This window comes from Phycodurus eques, chromosome 11 (genome assembly GCF_024500275.1).
Source record: "Phycodurus eques isolate BA_2022a chromosome 11, UOR_Pequ_1.1, whole genome shotgun sequence".
In the NCBI taxonomy this organism is placed as follows: Eukaryota; Metazoa; Chordata; class Actinopteri; order Syngnathiformes; family Syngnathidae; genus Phycodurus; species Phycodurus eques.
The window spans coordinates 18,064,766-18,089,736 of record NC_084535.1 but is presented as its reverse complement, the minus strand read 5'-3'; the positions used below and the strand labels follow the sequence as shown (position 1 = coordinate 18,089,736).

The 24,971-nt window shown below is 41.8% G+C and overlaps 1 protein-coding gene across 11 annotated transcripts in view; it reads left to right on the top strand.

Annotated features, from left to right (window-relative positions):
- lyst (lysosomal trafficking regulator) overlaps positions 1–24,971 on the top strand; it is a 64,423-nt gene that overhangs the window by 10,949 nt on the left and 28,503 nt on the right. For 4 of the 11 annotated variants that reach the window (XM_061691090.1, XM_061691088.1, XM_061691086.1 and 1 more), the window contains exons 3-17: positions 6,322–6,410; positions 10,329–10,527; positions 11,695–11,785; positions 13,768–15,862; positions 16,776–17,715; positions 17,782–17,967; positions 18,721–18,898; positions 21,096–21,304; positions 21,427–21,493; positions 21,734–21,843; positions 22,994–23,363; positions 23,438–23,594; positions 23,680–23,853; positions 23,924–24,084; positions 24,643–24,833. In XM_061691090.1, coding sequence (XP_061547074.1) covers positions 6,322–6,410; positions 10,329–10,527; positions 11,695–11,785; positions 13,768–15,862; positions 16,776–17,715; positions 17,782–17,967; positions 18,721–18,898; positions 21,096–21,304; positions 21,427–21,493; positions 21,734–21,843; positions 22,994–23,363; positions 23,438–23,594; positions 23,680–23,853; positions 23,924–24,084; positions 24,643–24,833 — 5,217 coding nt within the window. The other 7 variants (XM_061691094.1, XM_061691096.1, XM_061691093.1 and 4 more) reach the window with 7 other exon arrangements.

Below are 24,971 nucleotides of genomic sequence, written 5' to 3'. Positions count from 1 at the left end.
GTCCTCTGAGCCACAGAGAAAAAGAACCATCCGGACTGTTATGGACGCAAAGTTCAAAAGCCAGCATCTGTGATGGTATTGGGCTTTGTTAGTGCCAATGGCATGGGTAACTTACACATCTGTGGAGGCACCATTAATGCTGAAAGGTACATACAGGTTTTGGAGAAATATATGCTGCCATCCAAGCAACGTCTTTTTCATGAATGCCCCTGCTTATTTCAGCACGACAATGCCAAACCACATTCTGCATGTTACAACAGCGTGGCTTCGTATTAAAAGAGTGCGGGTACTAGACTGGCCTGCCTGCAGTCCAGAACTGTCTCCCATTGAAAATGTGTGGCGCATTATGAAGCGTAAAATACGACAACAGAGACCCCGGATTGTTGAACAGCTGAAGCTGTACATCAAGCAAGAATGGGAAAGAATTCCACCTACAAAGCTTCAACAATTAGTGTCCTCAGTTCCCAAACATTTATTGAATGTTGTTAAAAGAAAAGGTGATGTAACACAGTGGTAAACATAACCCTGTCCCAGCTTTTTGGGAACGTGTTGCAACCATAAAATTCTAAGGTAATGATTATTTGCTTAACGCTGCGTGTGATGTCGTCCATTCTCGATGCTGATTGGCTGTCACGATGCGAATGTGGCTTATAGCTCAGCTCTCCCAGCTACAAGCGAACAGGCGAAGGCGACAAATTTTCGTGTGCCTGCCCCACTCGCGCTGCATCATACGCGCCACCCGTCACGGATTCGCGTCTCTCTGCGCGAACTACATTGACTTTCTATGTAATCACGCCGCATGAAACACCCAAAATGCATCCGGTGAGATAAGTATAATGAACATTGACATTGTAATGTCAAACAATAAATAAAATATCTTGGATAAACAAAATATAAATAAAACAGACTCAGGCTCTGTTCCCAAAAATTGCACTTCTCCAAATGTTAAAATTCGGCACAGCTGTATAAACAGTCATTAATGCCTTAACAGGCAATATACTGCCAATCAAGTTTCCAGTTGGTTAAGAAAACATTAGCAACATTAATGACAACACAAGGAGATCAAAGTAACCTGTTTTGAGTCAGGATGTATGCTATTTTTTAAAAGTCTGCAGCCTTCCTTTAAACGCTGCTTTGTCAACATGTTCAATGGCTACATCTCTTTCCAATAGTAACGCTATAATGTATATAATGTGAGCATAAATGCACCATATTCACGTTTGTATTTGCATTTTTGGGCAAAGGTTCCATAATTGCAAGCTGATGGGAAACGAAATGTCCCACCGTGTTTTTTTGTTCCCAGCTGAAGAAATTGGGTGGGATGGATGTGTTCAAAATTGATTGTCACTTTGAGGTTTTAAGTTGTGTTGTCTTTGCCGCAACTTAATACAAATTTGACATACCAGCTCGTTGGTGTTAGCGGGCTGGCCACGGTCGTCTGGCTTGAATCCAAACTGTTCCCACATCGTCGCGGTGGCATTAGGCTTTGGAACTAATTCCATTAACTGTGTAGCTACTGGATCGCCGTCAGAAAACTTAGCTTTTGTGTACCCTAGCGCCCGCATTGTCATAGGCATGCGCGCACACACACACACACACACACCCACCACCCGCACGCGCACAGCCAGACAGAGGGTCCCCGCTCTTCACTGTGTCTGATTAGTTTAGGAAACACGATGAAACCCATCGTGTGTCTGCTTTCAAGTTTCACATTCTATTAGAGACAATCTATCATCTCATCTATTCATCTATTAGAGACAATCTATCTCAGAAAAATCAAGCAGATCATCTTAAGAAGAAACGCCTCACACGTAAGTTGATGAAAGTTATCTATTGGTCTCACTTGCAAATTTTATCATGCAGCTATGTAGAATAGGACATTTCTTATCATCTTTGATGAAACTGACAGTAAGTGGACTTTGTAAAATATGAAAATAAAGGACACAAACCCGAAAGCGCTTATTGGCGGTATATCCCCGCTTGTGCAAGAATGTTTTCTTTGTTTTAAAATTTTATATATATACACACACAGTCCATCAGGTTAAATATCAGCACAAATCAGCAAAATGATAAAATTATGCTACATCTGAAGCCACCCAGGAAAAATTATAAAAAATTATAGGGAAAACGGTTCAGCAGCTGAAACCATCAACGAGCTGTCTTGAGTCAACACCATCTGACTTTTTCCAAGCTAATAATGCAGCAAATAATCAATTGCTCACTTCAGTCAGGCGAGTTTCCTACAGCTCTCAAAGTAGCTGCCATTAAGTCTCCGCTAAAAAAAAAAAAAAGCGCTGGACGCTTCCAATAGACCCATCTCAAATCTCCCTTTTGTTACCAAGATTGTTGAGAAAGTTATTTTTAATCAACTCAGCAATTTCTTGAACTTAAATGTTTGTTTTTGATCACCACAATCCAACAAATAAGGATTGATTGTCATCCTTTGACTGTGATGATTTTTAGTATGTTCTTTGTGACACTGGTTACCAAACCATAGCAAATTCACTTTCTTGTTCTGGCTTGACCGCAGGACTTTTTTCACATCTGCTTTCATTGTCCCTCATAGTTTCAACCAAAACCCCTACTTGCTGCTTCTAACAATCGCCTGAATAGTTGAATTATTTATCTCTTCGTCGTTGGCTTGAGGCAGAGTCTGATTACTGTTGTGTCTCTGTTTCTTTCCACCTGGGAGCATGTTTTGACAAGTCTTAAAAACACACTGTGTAACATATAGTCTCTGCTTTTATGTTGTTATGTTTTACTCAACAATTGGTGTTGATGAGAGGCATTGCTCTTCATGCGCTTACTGTACAATGTTTTTTTTGTTGAACAATTTGGCATCCCAAGGGGTCAGCGTGAAGGTGAAATGTTGATGGAATCATGGACAACAGCGTTTGTTACTCTAGCTTTTATTCAACAGAAAATATTCTGTGCAGAGTTAGTCTTTATCTTTGGTTTACTGGAAGACAACAGCAGACCGCAGCCTTCTCTGGAGTTTAACTGCAATCCACTTGTTGATCAAATGATATGATTGTACACTACTTAAACATTTGTAGTTGATGATGTGGACTCATGCAGAAAAACCTGTTATAAGATCCAGTTTAATAAAGAAAATAAATGTTTTCATCCAAAATGCCTTCCAATGTCTCTTAGTGGGAAATCCTGAACATTTTAATTTCCTGCAAAGTTTTTGAGCGTAGAAAACTGACAAGCATGCTTTATTAAAATAGCCCCTTGACATTTTACCTCAGTGCACTCATCTGTGACTCATATCTTGCAAGGAAATGCAGAGCGTTAGGGGCTCCTCATGATGCTCATCACCGAAATGTCAAATTAGATCAGGAGGAATCTCAAACTGGTAGAACGAAAAAAACCCCAAAAAACATTACATAACCAACACTCCCTCATCCCCGCTCACGAGGAAAGGATCACATCCTTTTCACCGCCTCACTGCCAAGCTGTATACCGCTTCACAAGAGAGTCTGGAGCAGCCTGAGTGACTCAGCCACCAGACTCCCATGACTTGGCCTCCCGTGATCACCCGCGTAAAGAAGCAGGTCACAGTGGATGCTCAGCAGGACTAAATCCCCAGGACCTTAATGCAAAGTAATACTGTAGTGTAAAATTGTAGTATAGCATTTCTATAAATTCTGTGGTATTTTCTGATCAAATATGATTGTCCAAACACACACACACACACACATTATGATTAATATAAACACTGTATTTTAATCTTCCAGCAAGTCATCAATTCAAATGTAAATTGGACAATACAAACACAGGTTCAAAAGTCAACAGTTTTTTTATTTTCAAAAGGTGTTCTCTTGAGTTCCAACTGATAATTTCCCAAGCTGTATGAACACTTTGGTAATCGCTCAGTTATCAAATCAGCTCGGCTGGCTGGCGCACAGAGGATTGTAAAATTGGATTAAAGCCACCAGAGGGAAAAAAAAGCAACCTCTACCTAGAAATCAGCGTTATCTTGCACCAATCATTTTCCTTTTCCCATTTTAGGAACATGGGCACAACCACTGCATTGATGATAGACTGAGTGCACAAGTGCAGCGATGCTCCAGAGCTTTTTTACTTACCTGATTACACTTTTCTCAGCTTTTATTTCCTGTCAGCCATGTCTTCGCTTTCTCTGCTCTCATATATTTCTTTCATGTTTTGTGCTTTGTTTTAAGCCCTGTCGTCTCCTGTCTGTCTCATCCTCCACATATCTTCTTTTGCTCTTCCCAAACCATTTGTTGGCGCGTGCGTGCGTGTGTGTGTGTGTGTCTGTGTGTGTGTGTTTGAGTACACGATGTAGACCAGCCCCCTGGTGCAGTGACACCATTCCACGTAGCCAGCCACCACATATGGGTGAAATGGTCTCACCCGCTACCCCTGCTTGTCCATGGTGAGTGTGGTCTGCATCTTCATTTATCTGGCACTCATGATGCATGCATATTTAGCTTGGCAGGCACAAAGACAATGTGCTTTTTAAATCATATCCGTAATGACAAATCACATGAAAACAAGAGTTGCTTTTACCATTGCGATACAGGAAGTAAGTTGACACAGATTCCTTTGCGGAAATCAGTTTCACAAGTATTTCTCGCTTACTTGGAAACAAGACACAGTTGTTTGATAATTTTGTCACCCCACATTTGGATGAGAAAACCTGGAACCAACCATGCAAGACCCGAAGGAGAAGGCATATGCAAACATGTATACAGTATACACTAGGCTTTACACGATCAAGATTTGTAAGGCCAATCAGCGAGTTTAAAAAAAAAACGATGACCGATTACCAATCCAATCACAAGATGGAGCAATGTGTCTATTTAAATGACCTGTTCATTCATTTACTGTATATACTTGTGGTCTTACTTGCTCAAAAAATATATTAACAATAAATAATGTACCTTTGTTCATCTAATTCTGCCAGTGAGGCATAGTGACAGACAGAACAAATGAATGGTCTTCTATTGGATGGCAGGAAGTACATACAGTAATGTATAATGTTTCCACTTTTTGTGACATTTTTGTTTGTTGGTGTGCCGTGAGATTTTTCAATTGTAAAATATGTTCCTTGGCTCCATCAAGGTTGGAAATCACTGCTGTAGTCAGATTGTGTATTCTAATCAGTCAGATCAGACCAACATTACAACATGACAGAAATAATGGGTGCTAACTTACTGTAATTAAATTACTTTATTGTAATTAAATGACTTCACCCACACCGAAACTTTAGAGACCCAGAAAAGCCGGCGTCGTTTCTGGGTGTTGTTGATAAATGGCTTTTGCTTTGCATAGTAGAGTTTCAAGTTGCAGTTACGGATGTAGCGCCGAATTGTATTTATTCCTGAGACCATGTGATGATATCCTTTACACATTGATGTCAGTTTTTGATGCAGTGCCGCCTGAGAGATCGAAGGTCACGGGCATTCAATGTTGGTTTTCGGCCTTGCCGCTAACATGCAGAGTGATTTCTCCAGATTCTCTGAACCTTTTGATGATATTATGGACCGTAGATGAGGAAATCCCTAAATTCCTTGCAATTGTACGTTGAGGAACATTGTCCTTAAACTGTTCGACTATTTTCTCACGCACTTGTTCACAAAGAGGTGAACCTTGCCCCATCTTTGCTTGTGAATGACTGAGCAATTCAGGGAAGCTCCTTTTATACCCAATCATGGCACCCACCTGTTCACAATGAGCCTGTTCACCTATGGGATGTTCCAAACAGGTGTTTGATGAGCATTCCTCAACTTTCTCAGTCTTTTTTGCCACCTGTCCCAGCTGTTTTGGAATGTGTTGCAGCCATAAAATTCCAAGTTAATGATTATTTGCTAAAAACAATCATGTTTATCAGTTTGAACATTAAATATCTTGTCTTTGTAGTGTATTCAATTCAATATAGGTTGAACATGATTTTCAAATCATTGCAGTCTGTTTTTATTTAACACAACGTCCCAACTTCATTGGAATTAGGGTTGTATGTTTAACACAATGTCCCAACTTCATTGGAATTGGGGTTGTACATTATCTGTTATTTTTACTTTCCCGTTCTTGAAAATATATGTTTTTAAATTCAATTGCGTTGTAAAGGTTATAGGTCATATAAAAAACGGAAAATGTTTTGAAATTATTTATCCTGGTATTTTTTTTCATCACAAAAACCTAGCATTTGAACAAGTGTGCAGACATTTTACATACACTACTCTAATGGCCATTGTGATTTGGTAGTATAATTAAAGACTCAACTTTTCAATGCTGTCAAGAATAGGATTGGTTTAAATCACGATACTCCTGATTTCTTATGTTTCTCATCAGGTCAGCCTCCAAAGTCTAGAGAATTTCCTCTGTCTCTTCCACTATGTGCAGCATCACCCTCATCACACCAAAGACGCCCTGAAATTCTGGTAGGTGCCACTATTAGCCCCTAGTTACAAGGTTGTGTGTGCTTTGCTATAAAAATGTCAAGCTTGATGAAGTATGGACCTTTTTTTTGTTATTCCTGTCCTCATTTAATACAGGTACTATGTACTTGAACAGAGTTTAAGTCACTGCAAGGCTGGGTAACTGTACAGTGTGCAAGTGCAGCAGTTCAGTGTGTCACAGATCAATGCCTTGGTTACAAGAGATTTGGAGTACAATTATAAAGTTAATTAATCAGGCACAATTGTAAACATCGCTTTGCATTGCTGGCTATTAATTTCTGTTTGCGGGTGCCCAACAGTAAAGAGAGAACCTTTACTGTTGTATCTCTAAGTTCCAGACTATATGTGCAGAATTTCCTTTTGAAGTTCAAATTTATATTGTGAATGACGGAGTTATGGGACATTTGGGAATTCAAGTGCCTCTCATCAGACAATTGATTTGTGTATGTTTATGAAAAACAATGTGCTCTCAGCACGCTGAATAGCTATGAACAACTTAACATTTGACTCCTGACCTTGAAAAAGATTTGTTTTCTAATGTTTTGTAAGTTAAAGAACCATGCACACTCCACAAGCCACAACAATTGAATAGTCCAGTCTATTGAGAGCTGAATAAAAACTGTCCCCTTGTCAATGTTGTAGTTTAGACTGCTGTTGAACTGTACTGCATGTCTGTCTGCGTTCAGAGGTCCCATTATTAATCACTAATCTAGCTTATCAAAATATCAAAAACAGCTCTAAGTGTAATGTAGTGCAGACATCTAAACTACCACAAACCGTAAAAATACAACCGTGTCAGTCAAAATAAGTATTATTACATTGACTAATGTATTTTATCTTTTAAAACCAGGAATGTAAAAATAGTCTAATGTGCGTGATACATGTATGCTTCTCTGCAAAGGGACAGATAAGCAATGCTGTCAACCATGTCTTGTCAATGAGGCCTAAGACGCAAAACTCCTTATCTACTGTATATGTTGACAAATTGAATCAGTTGCAACTACATTTCCGATAAGCAGACATCTACAAAAATTACAAAATACTGGTCCAACATCCCATCATCTTCATTTAGACAATGCAGAACTCAAAGCTACACAGTGTAAAGCTTGTCAATATCACAGTTGTACTGTAGACTATAAATGCAGTTTTTGTGAGTGATGGTCTGTTACAGAGGTCCTTTGCAGGTCATTGGAGGCTCTTCGGTATTCCCAAGGCCAGTCCCCTTGCCATGTGACATCACATGCTTTCATGTGATACGCTGATCTGCTGCGAATCTGGAAAGCTTCCATTTGAAATTCCAATTTAATGGAATTTGCTCAGCAGAACAGAAAATTCAGTCAGTCGTCGTGATAGAAGGTATGCAGATACAGCCAGCAGTCAAGCTGCAGTCAAACTTGGAATATACACAAGATGGCTGGAAGAAAACTGTCAGGCCCAGTAACATTTGGTAAGGCAACAAAATATGTTCGAGAAGAGCTAGAAATTAGCAGCATTGTTATAAATAAGATGGTGGCATCGGTGATTGTCAACCCTGCTATTCACCTTTGTTCCTAAATTGTTGTTAGGTTTCAAAATCTGGTTTAGTAGAGTTATTAATATGTATTAGAATGACTTAATACTATGTTATTTGGGATAGCATATCTGGTTAACCTATCTGGGATTCACGTTTAACTGTATAGTTGACATTGTCTTGTAAAAAGATGGTTATCTTAATTAAACAGCATACAGAAAGACGCGCTAGATGTCTTGTGTTGACGCCTGCATCTCTTTTACATTTACATCTGGTGAAACAGAATAGAAATAATAGGGGAACAAATGCCACATACTTTGAGTTAGTTGTAAGTGGAGTGTTGATTACTGAGTTTGGCAATGTTGGGACAAGACAGTTTTAACTACGTTACGGTAGCTGTACATCTTTTTTTCTCTCTCTCTCTCTCTCTCTCTCTCTCTCTCTACTCCACTAGTGTTGTACAATAGTGAGGAGTGACATGGTGGCCAAAAAAAGTACCATTCAACACGTTTTGGCCCAAGAGTTTGTCACATTGTTTTAAAGTTAGACTTAAGTATATTGTTTTAAATAAAATATGTTGTCTACTGTTTGTGCGTAACAGGCGTGTGTAACTGTTGACAGTGTGTTACACTGCACTGCTTGACAGAAATTAGCTTATTCTGTATATTGCTGGAGTACGCTATCCACAATCACATCAGCACTACGTCAGGACTCGGAGCTCACAATACTTTGACATCCTTAGGCAATTATGGCCCCCAGGAGGACTGTATCTGTACTCCTTGGAGATGAGGTTTTTGTTGACCTTCTCAGACTGTCTACTCCCAAAGTCCAAGTCAGACACACAATAGTTTTATCCTGGAAGTACTGCTGTATCTTACTGTTTGTGTTTACAAGTAAGGATAGGAGAGACAATAACTAGCCTAATGCTGGTTTTAGACTGTAGGTCTGAGTGCCCAATTTTGACTTATTGCTTATGTTATATTTTTACATGATCTATTTACTTTACATTTTAAGTGGCCCATATCCGATATGTCTCTGTTTACATTCACGGAGAACATGAAACAACTCCCTTGCGCAGATGCCCAAATTGCACTTAACTACACACGCGTCAACTCCAGGTATGGTATATTTGATCTGCCTGTTTACACTGCAGTCAGGATGAGAACGCAAACTCGAGTAATTTTATAATTCTCATGAACAGAGGTGGGTAGAGTAGCCAAATATTGTACTCAAGTAAGAGTACTCTTACCTTAGAATAATATGATTCAAGTAAAAGTAGATATTAGTCCTCCAAATATTTAATTGAGTAAGCGTAAGAAGGTATTCAGTGAAAAATCTACTCGAGTAACTGGTGATTTAAAAAAATAAAAAATACAAATAATAACCATTAAATACAAAATATATAATACAGTGGTGCGGACTTTGTATCGATACATTGTGGTAAAGAAGGAGCTAAGCCGAAAGGCGAAGCTCTCGGTTTACTGGTCGATATACGTTCCTACCCTCCCCTATGGTCACGAGCTGTGGGTCGTGACCGAAAGAACGAGATACAAGCAGCCGTAATGAGTTTCCTCCGCAGGGTGTCCGGGCTCTCCCTTAGAGATAGGGTGAGACGCTCGGTCATCCGGGAGGGTCTCAGAGCCGTTGCTCCTTCACATCGAGAGGAGCCAGATGAGGTGGCTGGGGCATCTCATTTGGATGCCTCCCGGATGCCTCCCTGGTGAGGTGTTCCGGGCACGTCCCACCGGGAGGAGACCCCGGGGACGACCCAGGACACGCTGGAGAGACTACATCCTTCGGCTGGCCTGGGAACGCCTCGGGATCCCCCGGGAAGAGATGGATGAAGTGGCTGGGGAAAGGGAAGTCTGGGCGTCCCTGCTAAAGCTACTGCCCCCGCGACCCGACCTCTGATAAGCGGTAGAAGATGGATGGATGGATGGATGGATAATACAGTGGTTACGGAAAGTATTCAGACGCCCTTAAATTGATCACTCTTTGTTATATTGCAGCCATTTGCTAAAATCATTTAAGTATTTTTTTTTTCCTCATTAATGTACACACAGCATACCATATTGACAGAAAAAAAATTAATTGTAGAATCTTTTGCAGATTTATTAAAAAAGAAAAAATTGTGCAAGGAAAAACTCAAAACCCCATTTGGGAAAAAATAAACCTTGAGAAGGGACTGCCGATGGGGTATCCCCCTTTCAGAATGGACCAGGCTGCAATGGATGTAGAGTGGGGAACATGTATTAAATAGTATGGTGCTGCAACAATGTTAATTAAGATAGGATAAGAGTCAATTTAAAGAGAGTGTGATACTGGTAGTCGAGGACCAACAGATTTTAATTAATCCCTGATTGATCTCTTTCTTTCTGTGTCTCTTTTAGCTCAGACATGAGTGGGGCCAGTAACACGCTGGCAAGGGAGTTCCTGACTGATGTACACCAACTATGCAGTGCAGTGGCACAGAGAGCGGAGGCACGGGAGGAGGATGAGGAGGAAAGTCATATGGTTGCACTAGGGGAGTACCTCGTCAGAGGAAGAGGATTTCTGCTACTTAGCACCCTAGATTCCATCATTGATCAGGTGAGAATGTTCAGTGTCACAAATGAATCATAATACATGTCAGCAATGACCTGTTCAGGTCTTCCACCTCGCATATTCCAGCCTTCTTCAGTTCTGAGCTGAGCTTTATAAAACGGTCTCATTTCGCATGACCTGGCTGCGTGACCATTTTCACAGCTACTACTACTATTTGTGAGAATGTGGTATTTAGTGCAGATGTACATTTGACAAATATGATAACATCACTTATTTATTTACTGTCCTCTAGTGGCATCTTCTCAAAGCAAATTCTTCAACCAGTCATTGGTCACCTTTGTTACCTTGCGGTCTTGATGATATGTACTTGTGTCCAAATATTTTTGTTCATGTAAATATTTCTGGTAAACTGTGTGGAGTTTGCATGTTCTCCCTGTGCTTGCATGGGTTTTCTGCTGGTACTCCGGTTTCGTCCCACATTCCAAACACATGCATATAGGTTTATTGAAGCCTGTAAATTGTCCTTAGGTGTGAATGTGAGTGTGAATAGTTGTTTGTGTACATGTGCCCTGCGATTGGCTAGTTACCAATCGAGGTTGTACACTGCCTCTCACTCTAAGTCAGCTCGGATAGGCTTCAGCACACCTGCCACCCCACTGAGTATTAGCAATATAGAAAATGGAAGGGTGTTACTTTGGACATTTACATTATTTGCGCCTTAATCTCACTGATTTAAAACAGGTGTACACACTGATAAAATAATGACTATTGTGTATTTTTACCTGGGACCTGATCATTGTTTATGGACAATTGACGAAGTAGGTTGATTGTTTTTAATTAGCACATGAAGGACTTGGTTCTCTCTGCAATGAGGAATGCTGTGGGTAGACCTGCACCCCCCCCAGATCACGGAAGCAAGGCTGTCATGCAGATGCTACATTGCTTCTCCACACAGTAGCACTGAAGATTTACTGACTAATTTAGCCAAAAGCATAGTTAGGTGGTCTCTAGTATCAAAGGTCCTTCATAAACAAGTTAGTTTTACGTCCCAAATTAATAGTAAATCTTAGTAATGAAAGACAAGTGGATGTAAGTATTGCGCTCGAAGAATGTCTTGATGGGTGTGTCTTAATGTGACATCAGAGTGTGACCAAAAGGAGAGGAGAAGGGAGGCTTTCGAGGTAACCCCAGTGTGTTTTGTTGCTCTCTCAGGAGCTGACTTGCCGAGAGGAGCTGCTAACTTTGTTGCTGTCTCTACTCCCACTGGTGTGGAAGATCCCTGTACAAGAAGAAAAAGCACCAGGTTTGTACTCATCATCATCATCAAATGTTCATGCTGTAGCTAATAACAATGTTTGTTTTTTTATGTACGTCAAAATAACTGCATTATATAACCCATTGTTCTGTGTGCACAAATGTAAATTGTGCCACAAAACTGGGCATTAGATTCATTTTATGTGTCATGTTTACTGTGATTATTTATAGAGCTGTATTTAATGTCATACTTTAAGCGTAAGCTATGTTTGAAGTCTTAGATGAACATGATAGAGCAGCATCAGGTGCAATGAAATATGAGTAGTGACTAATTTTCCTGATCGCCATACCACAACGATAATTGTTTTTCCCCTTTTTTGGACAACAATGCTGTAAATCAACTAAAGTGAGAACTAGGGCGGCACATTGTTTTGTTTGAGCGTCGTCATCGCGATGTACGTGTGCGCAATAGTCACATCGCAGGGTCTGCTGCGATGGTGTTGAACTGGACGATATAGTGAATCAACTGTAATATTAAAAGTGGCCAACAGAGGGACCAGTTTGGACATGCTCAAAAGATTAAAAGCTTGTACCGTACACCTGCTGCATTTCTTATTTCGCGCTTCAGAATGAAACTGGGCAGCTTCGTGAGTACGTGAGGTACTTTCAGGGACAATGTGTGGAAGGGAGTTAATGTGTTGGTTTGTAATACAGCACATAATTCTAAAAATGGATTACTAGGGAAATTATTTGTATCAGAATGCTTCAGTTAAAACACTGAGCGGTCAACTTGTGATAATATGGAATTTATTTTGTTTTGTAATATAAGAATAGATAAATTATTTTTTTAATGTAGTCAGCCACAGCTGCGAGGAATGCAAAGTTATAAATGTCCTTCCGCCATCGTTCCTGTCATACTGTGTTGCGTCTTTTTGTTTACACATTAAGTACAAATGTCCTATTTTTGTTTTAATTCCTCATTTTAAAAAAAGACACCATTCAAGCAACACGTTTTTCCTCAAGTTTTTGAGATTGTAGGGTGAAAGCTGCAGCTGGCTACTAGTGTGGACTGAATGGGTGGCAACAATGGGGAAATGCCAGTATTTTGAGGGTAATAACCCTTCAGCAACATTCATTCATTCATCTTCCATACCGCTCATCCTCACTAGGGTCGTGGGCATGCTGAAGCCTATCCCAGCTATCTTCAGACGAGAGGTGGGGTACACCCCGAACTGGTTGCCAGTCAATAGCAGGGTACATATAAAGCAACAACCATTCGCACTCACATTCACACATACGGGCAATTTAGAGTTTTCAATTAACCTACCATGCATGTTTTTGGAATGTGGGAGGAAACCGGAGTACCTGGAGAAAACCCCCACAGGCACAGGGGAGAACATGCAAACTCCAGACAGGCAAGGCCAGATTTGAACCTGGGTCCTCAGAACTGTGAGGCAAACGTGCTCACCAGTCATGCACGGTGCCAACCCTTTGGCAACGTAGTGGGGGAAAAAAATAACTTGGTTCAAAATGTTGAATTATGAGCTATGAACTGAGTTCATTTGTGGAATGATGAACTGAACTTTGAACTAGTTCGTGTAGAAAATGAACTTTACCAACACCGATTCTGTATTATTTCACGTCGCAATATATATCGCAGGTCAATTGCAATGTCATTTTTTTCCTAATATCGTACAGACCTACTGAGAACTAAGAAACATTAAGGAGTGCTTACAGGCGCTTATGACCTTTGGATGACACTGGTATTTGGTACTGGACTGATGATCCACTGTGGCATGGATGCTAGACATTTTTTACTTTAATTATTTTCTTACTCACTGAAGGTGTTTTAACAAGTGTGTAATGGTTTCTGATCATCTTTGTTTTCTCATATGCCATGTTAAGGAAATAACAGAATCTCAAAGTTGAACGTACTGTAAATCTTAGCTGTGTAATTTAAATTTTCTGCCTGAGAGGTATATTTGGTATGTATTTCCAGAAAACTCACGAACAGCATTTCTCTGTCGGCAGATTTCACCCTGCCGTCTTTATTAGAAGTGTTCCTCAGCCGGGAGGTAAAGGCTGCACCTCTTAGAGCAGGACAGAAGACTGGGACAGATGAACAGGAAACCGGAAAGAGGCCACGTGTTGGCAGCGGCACCTGGAAATCAAGGAGGTCACGTAGGACAGCCCAGAAATACTCTGTAAAGGATGCTCGGCGCTCCCAAATTTCTACCTCAGATTCAGAAGCCAATGCTGAAGACAAGGCAGGCCCAAGTGGCACAAGGAGCAGAAAGTCTCATGGTTCTACCCTCCGTGTACATCATCTACATCATCGTTTGGAAGCAACACAGTTAACGGACACAGCAACCACCAACACAGAAACCATGAGTGCACCATACCCCCATCCCAGACTCTCTGGATCTCACACAATGGACACTGAAACCCTGACAGACCCAGCTGCAATGTCAATATTCAATCGCATGGAGAACTCACCCTTTGATCTCTGCTTTGTGTTACTTTCATTACTGGAGAAAGTGTGTAAATTTGATATGAGCATCAGTCACAGTCCTGGCTTGGCAGTCAGTGTTGTACCAACGCTCACTGAGATCCTGACGGAGTTTGGAGATTGTTGTGGTCCAGGAGGCGATGGTGGAACAGGAGCAGAAGAGCTTGCTGGGGGCTGGACAGAAGAACCGATTGCATTGGTCCAGAGGATGCTCCTACGCACCATCTTGCACCTAATGTCAGTAGATGTCAGTCAGAGTGAAACCCTTCCAGATAGCCTGAGACGCAGCCTGACCGACCTGCTACGGGCCACCCTAAAAATCCAAAGCTGTCTTGACAGACAGACAAATCCATTTGCTCCTCGACCCAAAAAGACCCTACAAGAAGTCCAAGATGATTTTTCTTTTTCCCGCTTTCGCCACAGGGCATTGCTCCTGCCTGAGCTTCTAGAAGGGGTATTGCAAGTTCTTCTGAGTTGCCTGCATGCCTCAACACCCAACCCCTTCTTCTTTAGTCAATCACTAGACCTCATCCATGAATTTGTCCAACACCGTGGGCTGGAGCTTTTTGAAACTACAGTACTGCGTCTGGAGGAACTTGGGAGGGCCAGGGATTCAGAAGTCGGAGGTGAGGCTTCAGAAAGACTACGAGGTCTAATTGCCGGGGTCTTCAAGATTGTAAGTGCTGTCAAGAAAGCAAAATCAGAGCAGCTGCATCAGTCCGTGTGTGCTCGACGTCGTCACCGTCGCTGTGAATATTCCCACTTCCTACATCATCACAGAGATCTGTCGGGTTTGCCTGTCTCAGCTTTTAAGATGGCTGCGAGGCGTAACCCCTTTGAAGAGGACGGCGAAGGAAAGGAAGGGATGGAGCTTAATGGAGTGCATTACCCTGAGCGTTGCTGCTGCCTGGCTGCCTGTGCTCATCAATGCCTGCGGCTCCTGCAGCGTTTGTCGCCCAGTGGACCAGCTGTATTGCAGGTACTAGCCGGGGTGCAGGCTGTTGGAATCTGCTGTTGCATGGACCCTCGTTCTGTGATAAAACCACTCTTGGACGCCTTCCAAGCTCCAGGTCTACGTAGTTACCAGTCTCATGTTCTCAGTGTTCTAAGCAGACTAATACTAGACCAGCTTGGTGGAGGACAGCCCTCAGAGAAATTGAAGCTTGCATCATGTAACATTTGCACTTTGGACCATAGTCAGCTGCCAGGCCTTGAGGAGACGCTACAACATGGGCAACTTTCAGCTAGTTCTACCAGCCTGTGCTACCGCTCCCAGGGGATTCTGCCAAGTGGAGGGGGTGCACAGGACATGTTATGGAAGTGGGATGCCCTTGAGGCTTACCAAGAGCTAGTGTTTGGAGATGACTGGCACCTGAGTCAACATGTAGCTGGTCACGTTTGCCACTTGACACTGCGTGGCAATACTGTAGTGCAGTGGCAGCTATACACACACATCTTCAATCCTGTGCTACAGCGAGGGGTCGAGCTAGCCCACCATGCTCAACAGCTTGGGGTTTCGACAGTTTGCACCCAAGTATGCAGCTATCATACACAGTGCCTGCCTGTGGAGGTACTACTCTTATATCTGCAAGCATTACCTGCACTTCTCAAATCTAGGTAAGTTATCAGTTGTTTTTTTTCCTCTCCATATATTATTTATTCAATAGTACTTTGGGGGATTAGGTGCTGTAAGAGTTCTCCCAAAGTTGTGATATTTGGTTTATAGTAGGAAAGATGCGTTGATCCAAAATATCAGTCAGTAATCTGTTTTAAGACTTTTAAGGATAAAAGGGATGCTTAGTGTTGATTTGTAAATGTATATCTCATAAAATTTATATTTTATTCTCCTCATTATTAAATGTAGATTACATAACAGCCTGAATATTAAATCCACTTAGATTGTCATTGCTAATTGACGCTAGTCAATAATTTAATAAAGCTTTGTGGATAGGAAGTGGCCTCAGGGCACTATTGATGGCTTATGTGACAAGAGTACACTATTGGAGCACCAGAAGAGGCTGTGTTTTTCTACAGCTCCATAACATAAAGTTACAGTTTACAATAAATAAACTTTTTTTCTTTACATAGCTAAGGTGAACAGGAGGTTATACTTAGAGGTCACACAGTGCACTGCACACATATTAATGCTCTTTTTTATATAATAGTCTACAATCACATAACATCTCCAATGTAACCATAAATCTCCCTGATGGGGAACACATTTTTGGTTTAATTTACCTTGTGACGCCATAACATAATTTATCATTCATCACTGCTAGGTACTGGCTGTTTTCTAGTGGCATGCATTGTACTTTAAAAGTAAGACAAGGTATTAAAAACAGTAGGGTTATAAAGTAAAAATATGAAAACAACCGTTGTCTCACAGTTAATGCAACAATTTAAAATGGAGCTTGCCGTTTCCCTGCATGAGACAATGGGTGGATGTGTCATAAAAAACAAATGTTAATGTTCTGTTGCGATGACACTTTCTTCAGATAAACCTTAATACTTACGAATATTTCCATTACAGGGTTATTCGAGATCTTTTCATCAGCTGCAATGGGCTCAACCAGATGACAGAACTGGTTTACCTTGACCAGACATGCTCTTTAGCTTTGAAGGTGTTTGAAACTCTAATAACCAGCCTTGGACACCAGCAGGCTGACTGCACGCTTCAGGAGCTGGAGATTGCTGTTGCCGAAGAGAAGCAGACAGTCTCAAACCTGGCTGAGGATCTCTGCTCTAGGGGATCTGGAGAGGGTCCACAGAGCCTCAGCAAGTTCTATGAAGGGCTAAAAGAGGCATACCCGCGCCACAAGAGTCGTAGTGGGCAGGGCCGTGGAGCAGGCCGTAGCCAAGCCGAGACGCACCTCCATGTCATTAACCTCTTCCTCTGTGTTGCTTTTCTTTGCGTTAGCAAAGAAGCTGACTGTGACCGAGACTTTGCTAATGATTCTGAAGACACGTCAGGCTATGACAGTACAGCTAGTGAGCCCCTTGGTGGGCGCTTGGCATACCTGTCTCCAGACAGCGTGACCCTGCCATCCAAAGAACAGATACGAAAGGTGGCTGATGTTTGGTCAGTGTGTCGGTGTGTCTACCTGGCCAACCCGTTGTTCCAGAGACAGTTCTTCAGACTAGGAGGGTTGGATGTTTGTTTGCGCCTTATGAGCATGGTTATTCAGAAGCTTTCCAGTAAAACCAAGGATGGCAAAGCAAGGAAGAAGAAGGAACTCAAGGCCAAAAGTAGCCCAGAATTCACTGTCCCAGTCACTCTGTTGGGAGTAGATGCACCAGGTCAAGATTCAGTTAACAGCGCTCCAGCTGAGGGGAAAACCAGAGATCCAACCAAGAGGCTGGAGGAAGAGTGGCAGTTACAAAGTATTCGCCTTCTTGAGGCCTTATTGGCTATTTGTCTTCACAGTGCCAACTCAGCCCTGCAGAGAACAGACTCAGAGCTTTCTTATCAGGTATAAAACTCGTCTTCACCTATCAAACACAAAATAGAAATCTTCTCTTTCATGTCTTCTATGTAGCTCCAGTCAGTGGGAGATACCCTGTTAGAAGTGAGAGACCAGCTCTCTTGCTCAGGGGTAGTAAGCTCTGACCTTGCTGTGCCACTCTTTGATTCTCTGCTGAGAGTGGCTTTGGCCGACGTGTCATCCTCTCCCGATCCCCCTGAGGAAAAGCAAGTCTGGGTGAGTCCTGCCTTTGGAGATGCTGTAAGTGACATGCATTTTTTTATGCTCTTACCTCATGTAATGTTCTTGTATTGTAGTGGAATAAGACCATGAAGGAAAATAACAGAGAAAGTGAATCACTTTTCTTATTTTACACTGATCAAGTTTTGGTTCTCCTCAACAAGCCACTTGTTAGTGAGGCTCTTAAAATGCCTGTGTGACTAAGCCTGTTCCGACACAGTAAGGTTTTATCTTTTTATATAATAGATTTACCTAATTCTGAAGCACTAAGTTCTTTCTTAATGAGTCATGCAGTGTATGATGGTCTCATGATCCATTTGAATTTGTTCTGTGAAACTCAAAGGCTATTCCTCCATCACAGTCAAATGCTTGTTCTTCTGGGATGTTGTCACATGGACCTTGTGCTCGCTTTATGGGGAATGAACTGTACATCAGTTAACACTTAAGACTTGTTTACTCGAGTGTTCGTAAGTGTACACGGACCTCCGTGCCCTTTTGATGACTAGCCGTACAAAACCAGGATCTTGGTCGCCTGAGTGCTGCACGAGTCAGCTGACATTCATGTTAACAAGAACAGTTTTCTTTCCGCATCAGTTAAAAAAAATTCAAAATATGTTCAGCATTTTGTTCACGCATGATTCATTTGCTTTTATTGGGATTAAAACGTATTAAAAAATGATTTGCCTTTTTTCTCTCTTCCTCTCTCTCATTCTCTTTCCTCATGTCTCTTGCTTCCTCTTCCCCCTCTTTTTCCTCTTGCCCTCTTTCAATCAGAAGCTCCAAGTGTTGGCTGAAGGGGCCGCCCCAGCCGGAGATCTATCAGAGGAGGTGGACGGCGTTCAGAGCTGTGGCGTCAAGCCCGCTGGGGAGGAGGAGGAGGAGGAGGAGGAGGAGGAGGGCTACGACGCCGACAGCGAAAGCAACCCTGAGGACATGGCCAACCAGGAAGAGGGTAGGACCACACTGCACCTTATTGATCCTTAAGAATCTGCAACACATCATTATCAGAACCTACAGCTCAGCTAATGCTAATGCAGTTGATTTCAAAACGGGCACACAGTCACTGGATTCACTTTAGGCTCTAACTATAAATTATCTGAACTACTTTCCTGCTCTACTATTTGTTTTTGTCTGTAATAAATGTCAACAGATTAGTCTTGACGGATTGAGAAGTTGTATATTTTTCCTCAACCTCTAAGCCTCTTTATTTTTAACCTTGAGAAACCTCAAATGTGTACTACTTCTCCCAGTATAAATGTTTACTTTTCCCAGTAATGACGAAGAACTCATTATTTCTGTGCATTTTAACTGCGATGGTGTGTGAACGTGTTTGTGAGTTTCATGTACTGAAGAATACAATACCACATCCTCTGCTGTGATGATGTTTGGTAATACAAAATTCTGAATACTTGCATGACATTGCAGAAATTTTCCTTCACACATTTTTTTTTAACCCCATCAGGCACATATAACCTCGGCATTTCTGCTTTGGTCATATAGGTTTCAGACACCCTAATTAGACACTTTCTCTCTTTCACCTTAGAGTACAGTCATCGTTTTGTTGTACAACTGCAGGCTACTTTGCTCCTTGTACTGCATGAGCTGGATCTTGTGATTTGTCAATCTCTCTTAAACATCTACTTCCTGGAAAACATGCCCAACCTTGAATCCAAAATGCTGGTCTCATTCGAAACCAGTTGGTTTAAAATTCCCCTCTCTCTTCTATAGTTTTCCTTCTTAATTGATGTCCTATTGCTTTAGATGAATTTGATAAATGAGTAAATGAGAAATATATTGTTTAACCAACCCCAGTGAGGATTAGCGGTACAGAAAATGGATGGATGGATGGAAGTTTATTTATGGCGCACTTTCAATCAAAGTGCTGTACAGTTAAGTAAAAAGCAAGTACAGGTACAATATCAACAACTAAAAAACATTTAATAAGACAAACAAATTAAAACAATTTTGTAAATAAAAACAGGAACAAAAACAAAACAAAAAACACACCATTAAAACAGGACACCATATATAAATTAAAACACAAGAGTAAAAAGGTGCGTCTTTAATTTTGATTTTAAAAATTTAAACTGAGCAGGCCTTCCTAACATCAAGTGGCAGAGCGTTCCACAGAATTGGGGGTCGAACTGAAAAGGCTCGTTCACCAAACGGCTTCCTATTTACCTTTGGAATAAACTCCCCTCCAAGGACAGAAACCATATATTTCCACAAGTTCCTTTAAATACACTGGTGTTAAACCATTTAAAATCTTATAAGTTAAAAGCAGGACCTTAAAATTGGCTCTGAAGTGGCCAAGAAGCCAGTGAAGGCAGGCCCATATAATAAGGAAGTTAACATTCAGGCTATTTATTCCTCCTATGAAGGTAACATGTTTGTGGGCATGGTGTCTGACTCTGTGTAATGTAATGTAGTGATCATTTCCTTCAAAAGGGACTACTCCCTAATGACTTGTTTGTTTGTGCTCTGGAGTATTTCTGGCAGAAAATGGAAGAAACCCCTATCGTCGCTCTCTAATGAAAAGCATGTAGCTCCCAAATGTTTATTTATTTTGTTGTTGTTTTTTTAATCCGAAGAGCCAACAATTTGCTTCCTGTTTTTTCCAAACAAAAAAAAAACAGGTTCCCCCAAATTTTGGTTGATATTCATTGGACAGTTGGCATTTCATTTAGTCCAACATTTAAACTGTCTGTAACCTTTATTTTTTTTTATTTTTTTTAAGGAACAAGAAAGTTATCTAAATTTGTATTTGCATCTGAGTTCAAGCTTCAACCAGATCCTTATTTGGTTGTGCGAGTGTGGAAGTAAATTGAGCAGTGTGAACTTGATTTACATCACTCATGAATAAAAGAATGTCTGACAAGGCACATGAGAGTCTGCTGGGCTGCACTCGTGAAAGCAAAAGGAAACTCCCATACTCCTTTGAGCACAGGAAAGAGATTAATTCATTTTATCAGCTGTCACCAATACAGCTGTTTGGAAATGAAGAAGGCAATGCCTCTGGATCGTGAAGCGGTTTAAGCAGCCAGCTGGGGTCGTTTAAGAGGGGTGTCAGTCAGCAGGAGGTGTAAGATTTGTCTGTTTTTCCCTCATGTGTCTGATTTAGTGTTGCATCTCATTGGCCGTTCCCTCAGGATTGAAGGTGGAGTCTGTGCAGCGTGAGTTTGCGACAGTGCCAGACTGTCCCGGGCGTGGCGTGCTGCTTTTTCCAGAGATCTGTACAATCGAGTTGCAACTACTGGCCAGCGGCTCCCCAGACCTGGAGGTAGTGAGTCATGTGTTTCACAGTCTACTCGGTGCAGTTCGCGCCAACAACCACAATGCTGCTCTGCTCTATGACCAGGTCAGACTAACTTTTCCTCCTCCTATTTCTTTGAACTTCCCCAACAATATACAATTGTCTATCTTTTGCTCCCCTACTGGACTCTCTCAAGTATGACTGCCGTCTTGCTTTGATGCTCACAGGGAGGAGTCAAAACCATCCTGTCTGGCTTTTATAACATACTTAGCCAAGCGGACCACTCTCTGAAAGGTTTGTTGCAGATATATATATATATATATATATATATATATATATATTTTTTTTTTGTTACCATTTCATTCATACAAATAAAACTTCTTATTGATTTCCTGGATAATTTTGGGCAGCTACTGTATTTAGAATTTTGTTGCAGGAATTTTGACATTTAGATGTATTGTGAGATCCAAAAGCTCTTCTTGAGTTATTGTACTGTACATGTGTGTGTAACCTTGCTAATTGGTTTACATTCAGACTGTCAGACTGTTATAGTGGAGCTGCTGGTTGCCATGGTGAGCCAGCGAATCACAGCAGAGGAACTGGCCCAATTGATTCGTCTCTTCCTGGACAAAACCCCACCTACTGTAAGTAGTAGACCCTATCTGTCACACGCACGAGTCTCTAGGTTTAAGTGCATCCAACTTATACTCCCGCGGTCGCGCGGCCGACAATGCCCGCATTGCATCACATGACCGACGAATTGGCCCTCGTGGCCCCTCTGCGTAGCTTGACGCGCACGTGGCAAAAATTGTTGCTGCGCGTCGAACGCCGCAGAGGTCATCTCTCGTGATTGGTCCGTTTTAGTCAGCGTGCCCCTTGGTTCTACATACCATCTGCGCCGCCACCTTCTCAATTGATTTTGCAGCATAATTAAACGTATCATCTGGTCATCTAGGTCCATTTGTTCTAGCAGACACTGTCCTGTTCCACGGTCGCCATTGTTGTTGCTTTCTTCTTTGTTACTGAAAGGAAAGTAAACTAAACACGGCTACCGGAAATGGCCAAAAAAATGCAGAGGAAACTCCACCCTGTGGTGTCCTAGCCTACACCAGCCGTAGCGATACCCCCAACTTGGAGGTGAACTGCAGTACATTTTCAAAACTGCGCGTGTGGGTTGCGCTAGAGTATTAAGGCAAACTACAGCCACAGTGACGTCACCGCAGTCGCTGTCCGCGCAAGTATAAAGAAGCCTTTAGTGTGACAGCGTTTGTAGGCATCACATCTGAATATATTTATTTTGGCACGAACATGTACTTATTGGTGTCAATTTCTCCTATATTTACCTCCTGGTTCTTGAAACCAACAACACATTTTGCTCCCTGGGGCCCTCCCCATTCCTCATACAATTAACACCCATGTGTGGAGAACAGATGTGCTGTTACAAATTACCACCGCAGTTATGTGCTATCAGGCAGGAGACATCATTTATAAATAGTCACCCAGAAACGCGTTTCCAAAAAAGAAGATTGCAATGCAGTGATATACTGTATAAGCTGCAAAGGTGCAGTTGTCACATAAATTTGTGTGATCGTTTGCTATGCTGATGTGCAGAATTCAAGGCTTTTTTTCTTTTAATTACTTTTGGTGTATAACACTGGTCCCCCAGTTAACTTATGCGTACACATTTGATTATTTTTAGCTTACTCATGGTCATAGCTAAAAGGACTTACTCTAAGACAATGCAAAAGGAAGCGACTGTTTCTCTCACATCCTATTTATTATGTTGCTTCCCAGGAGATTTTATTGAAGGGCATCTTACAAATTGTTGAAGCCAACGTGAACATAGAGCCACTTCACCTGCTGGACTTTCCAATAATCCTTGGGGCCTCAACACCAGGAGGACTGTCTCCTAGTTCCAGATCAAATGGCAGTGCTGGAGGGAAAAGTGTTGGTCTGCTCTGGAAGAGCAAACTGTCTCCTGGTCGCAGGGAGGGAGACAGCGAGTACAGAACAGGTCACCTGCGTTCCTCTCCCTGGCACACTGCTCCTCTCCACTTGCCCCTGGTGGGGCAGAACTGCTGGCCTCACATGGCTAGTGGCTTCAGTGCCTCCATGTGGCTGAGGGTGGTGGAGCAAGAGGAAAGAGCAGGGAACACACACAAGGGTGAGAAACATCATTCAGCCAAAGTCATTGATACCCAGTCTGTACATTTAAGTATTGCACTTCTCTTTTTCCAGAAAGGAGGAACCCTCCTGCCACTGAATCTCACCATGGCTCGCCTCAGGCTGGAAAAAAAGTAGTGGAGGAAGCCCTAATTCATATTCTATCCATGGGCTCAAAAGCACTGATGCTTCAAGTGTGGGCGGACTTCTCTACTGGGTCACTCACATTCAGGTGAGTGTTCCAATACACTGGAGTTTCTATGAGGCACAGTGTAGTACTTTGTAAAGTTTTATATTTAAGTACACTGCTCCCACAGGGTTTGTATAGACCCAAATGACGAGATAAAAGCAGGGTTGTTGGCACAGGCAGACTCTGTTGAGGGACTTCTCCAGCCTGGCCAATGGCAGCATCTCGGCCTCACTTACACCCAGCAGCCTGAGGGCAAGAAGAACATCCATGGTCGTGTGGTTGTCTGGGTGTGCGGCATCATGTGAGTACAAACGTACACAAACCTGTTGGTAACCAAATGGGGTTAACCTTAAGCCTTCTCTCTGTTTCAGGAAATGTGAAGTTTTTTTGGACTACACCTTACCTCGAAAGTCCAGTTTATCCTCTGACAGCAACAAGACCTTCTGTATGTTGGGCCATTGTATCCAATCTTGTGAGGAGGTGACAAAACAGCATTTAAACTGGAGCATGGGAACGGTGCTCCTCTTCAATGGTAGGACTTTCTTTTGCTAATGCAACTCAACATACAAACTAACTTATTGCACTTTCAATCCCTGCCAATCATTTATTATCTCAATTGGTGTCAGTGCTTTTCCTTGAGGGCACACATAAAGCTAAATAAGCTAAAATGTGATACTAAATAGGGACACCACTTGAATGGTTTGTGCGTCAGATGCATTTTGAAAGCATGTTTAATTTAGTGACTGTTGCTTGTGTGATGTCTTGTTGCCTCTAATTGCCTGTGACTCACCTCAAGGTTATCTCAATTTGAGGCTGCAGCTAATGTTATAATGCATGCTATAGTATTACAGTATCTGATGGCTTTGTCATTCATCAAGAGTTGCAGTTAATTTTTTAAAAGGACCCACTGCTGAAAACAAGCAATAAAATATGTAACTGCACCACAGTTCTCTGAAAGGACTAATACTGTATTGTGTAAAGAAAAGAATAAACTACAATTTATTCATCCTTAATGTTGATTCAGGGTCAATTTTGGATTTGTGCCTCTCCGACATTCACAAGATTAAACTTTATTGCTCGCCTGTTCCAGGGGCCAGAGTAGGGTCCGAGGAGGCTTTTTTCCTGTACACTAGTGGGCCTGACCTCACCTCAATCATGCCCTGCAATTATGGCAGACTTCCAGGGTCATTCTCCAAGTTTGTCACTCAGGAAGGACTCAAGTGTGACAGAGTACGGGAGCTTCTGATGAAAAGCAAGGATGTGGATACAACAGCTTTAGTTGTAAGTCTCGTTTGCTCCTTTGATTTAAAAAAAAAAAAAAAAAAAACACACACACAGCAACCGATGTCTTATTTATACTATTTGATGTTTTTTGTGGATTATGCCCTTCCAATTACCACTCACTATTAACACACTGCA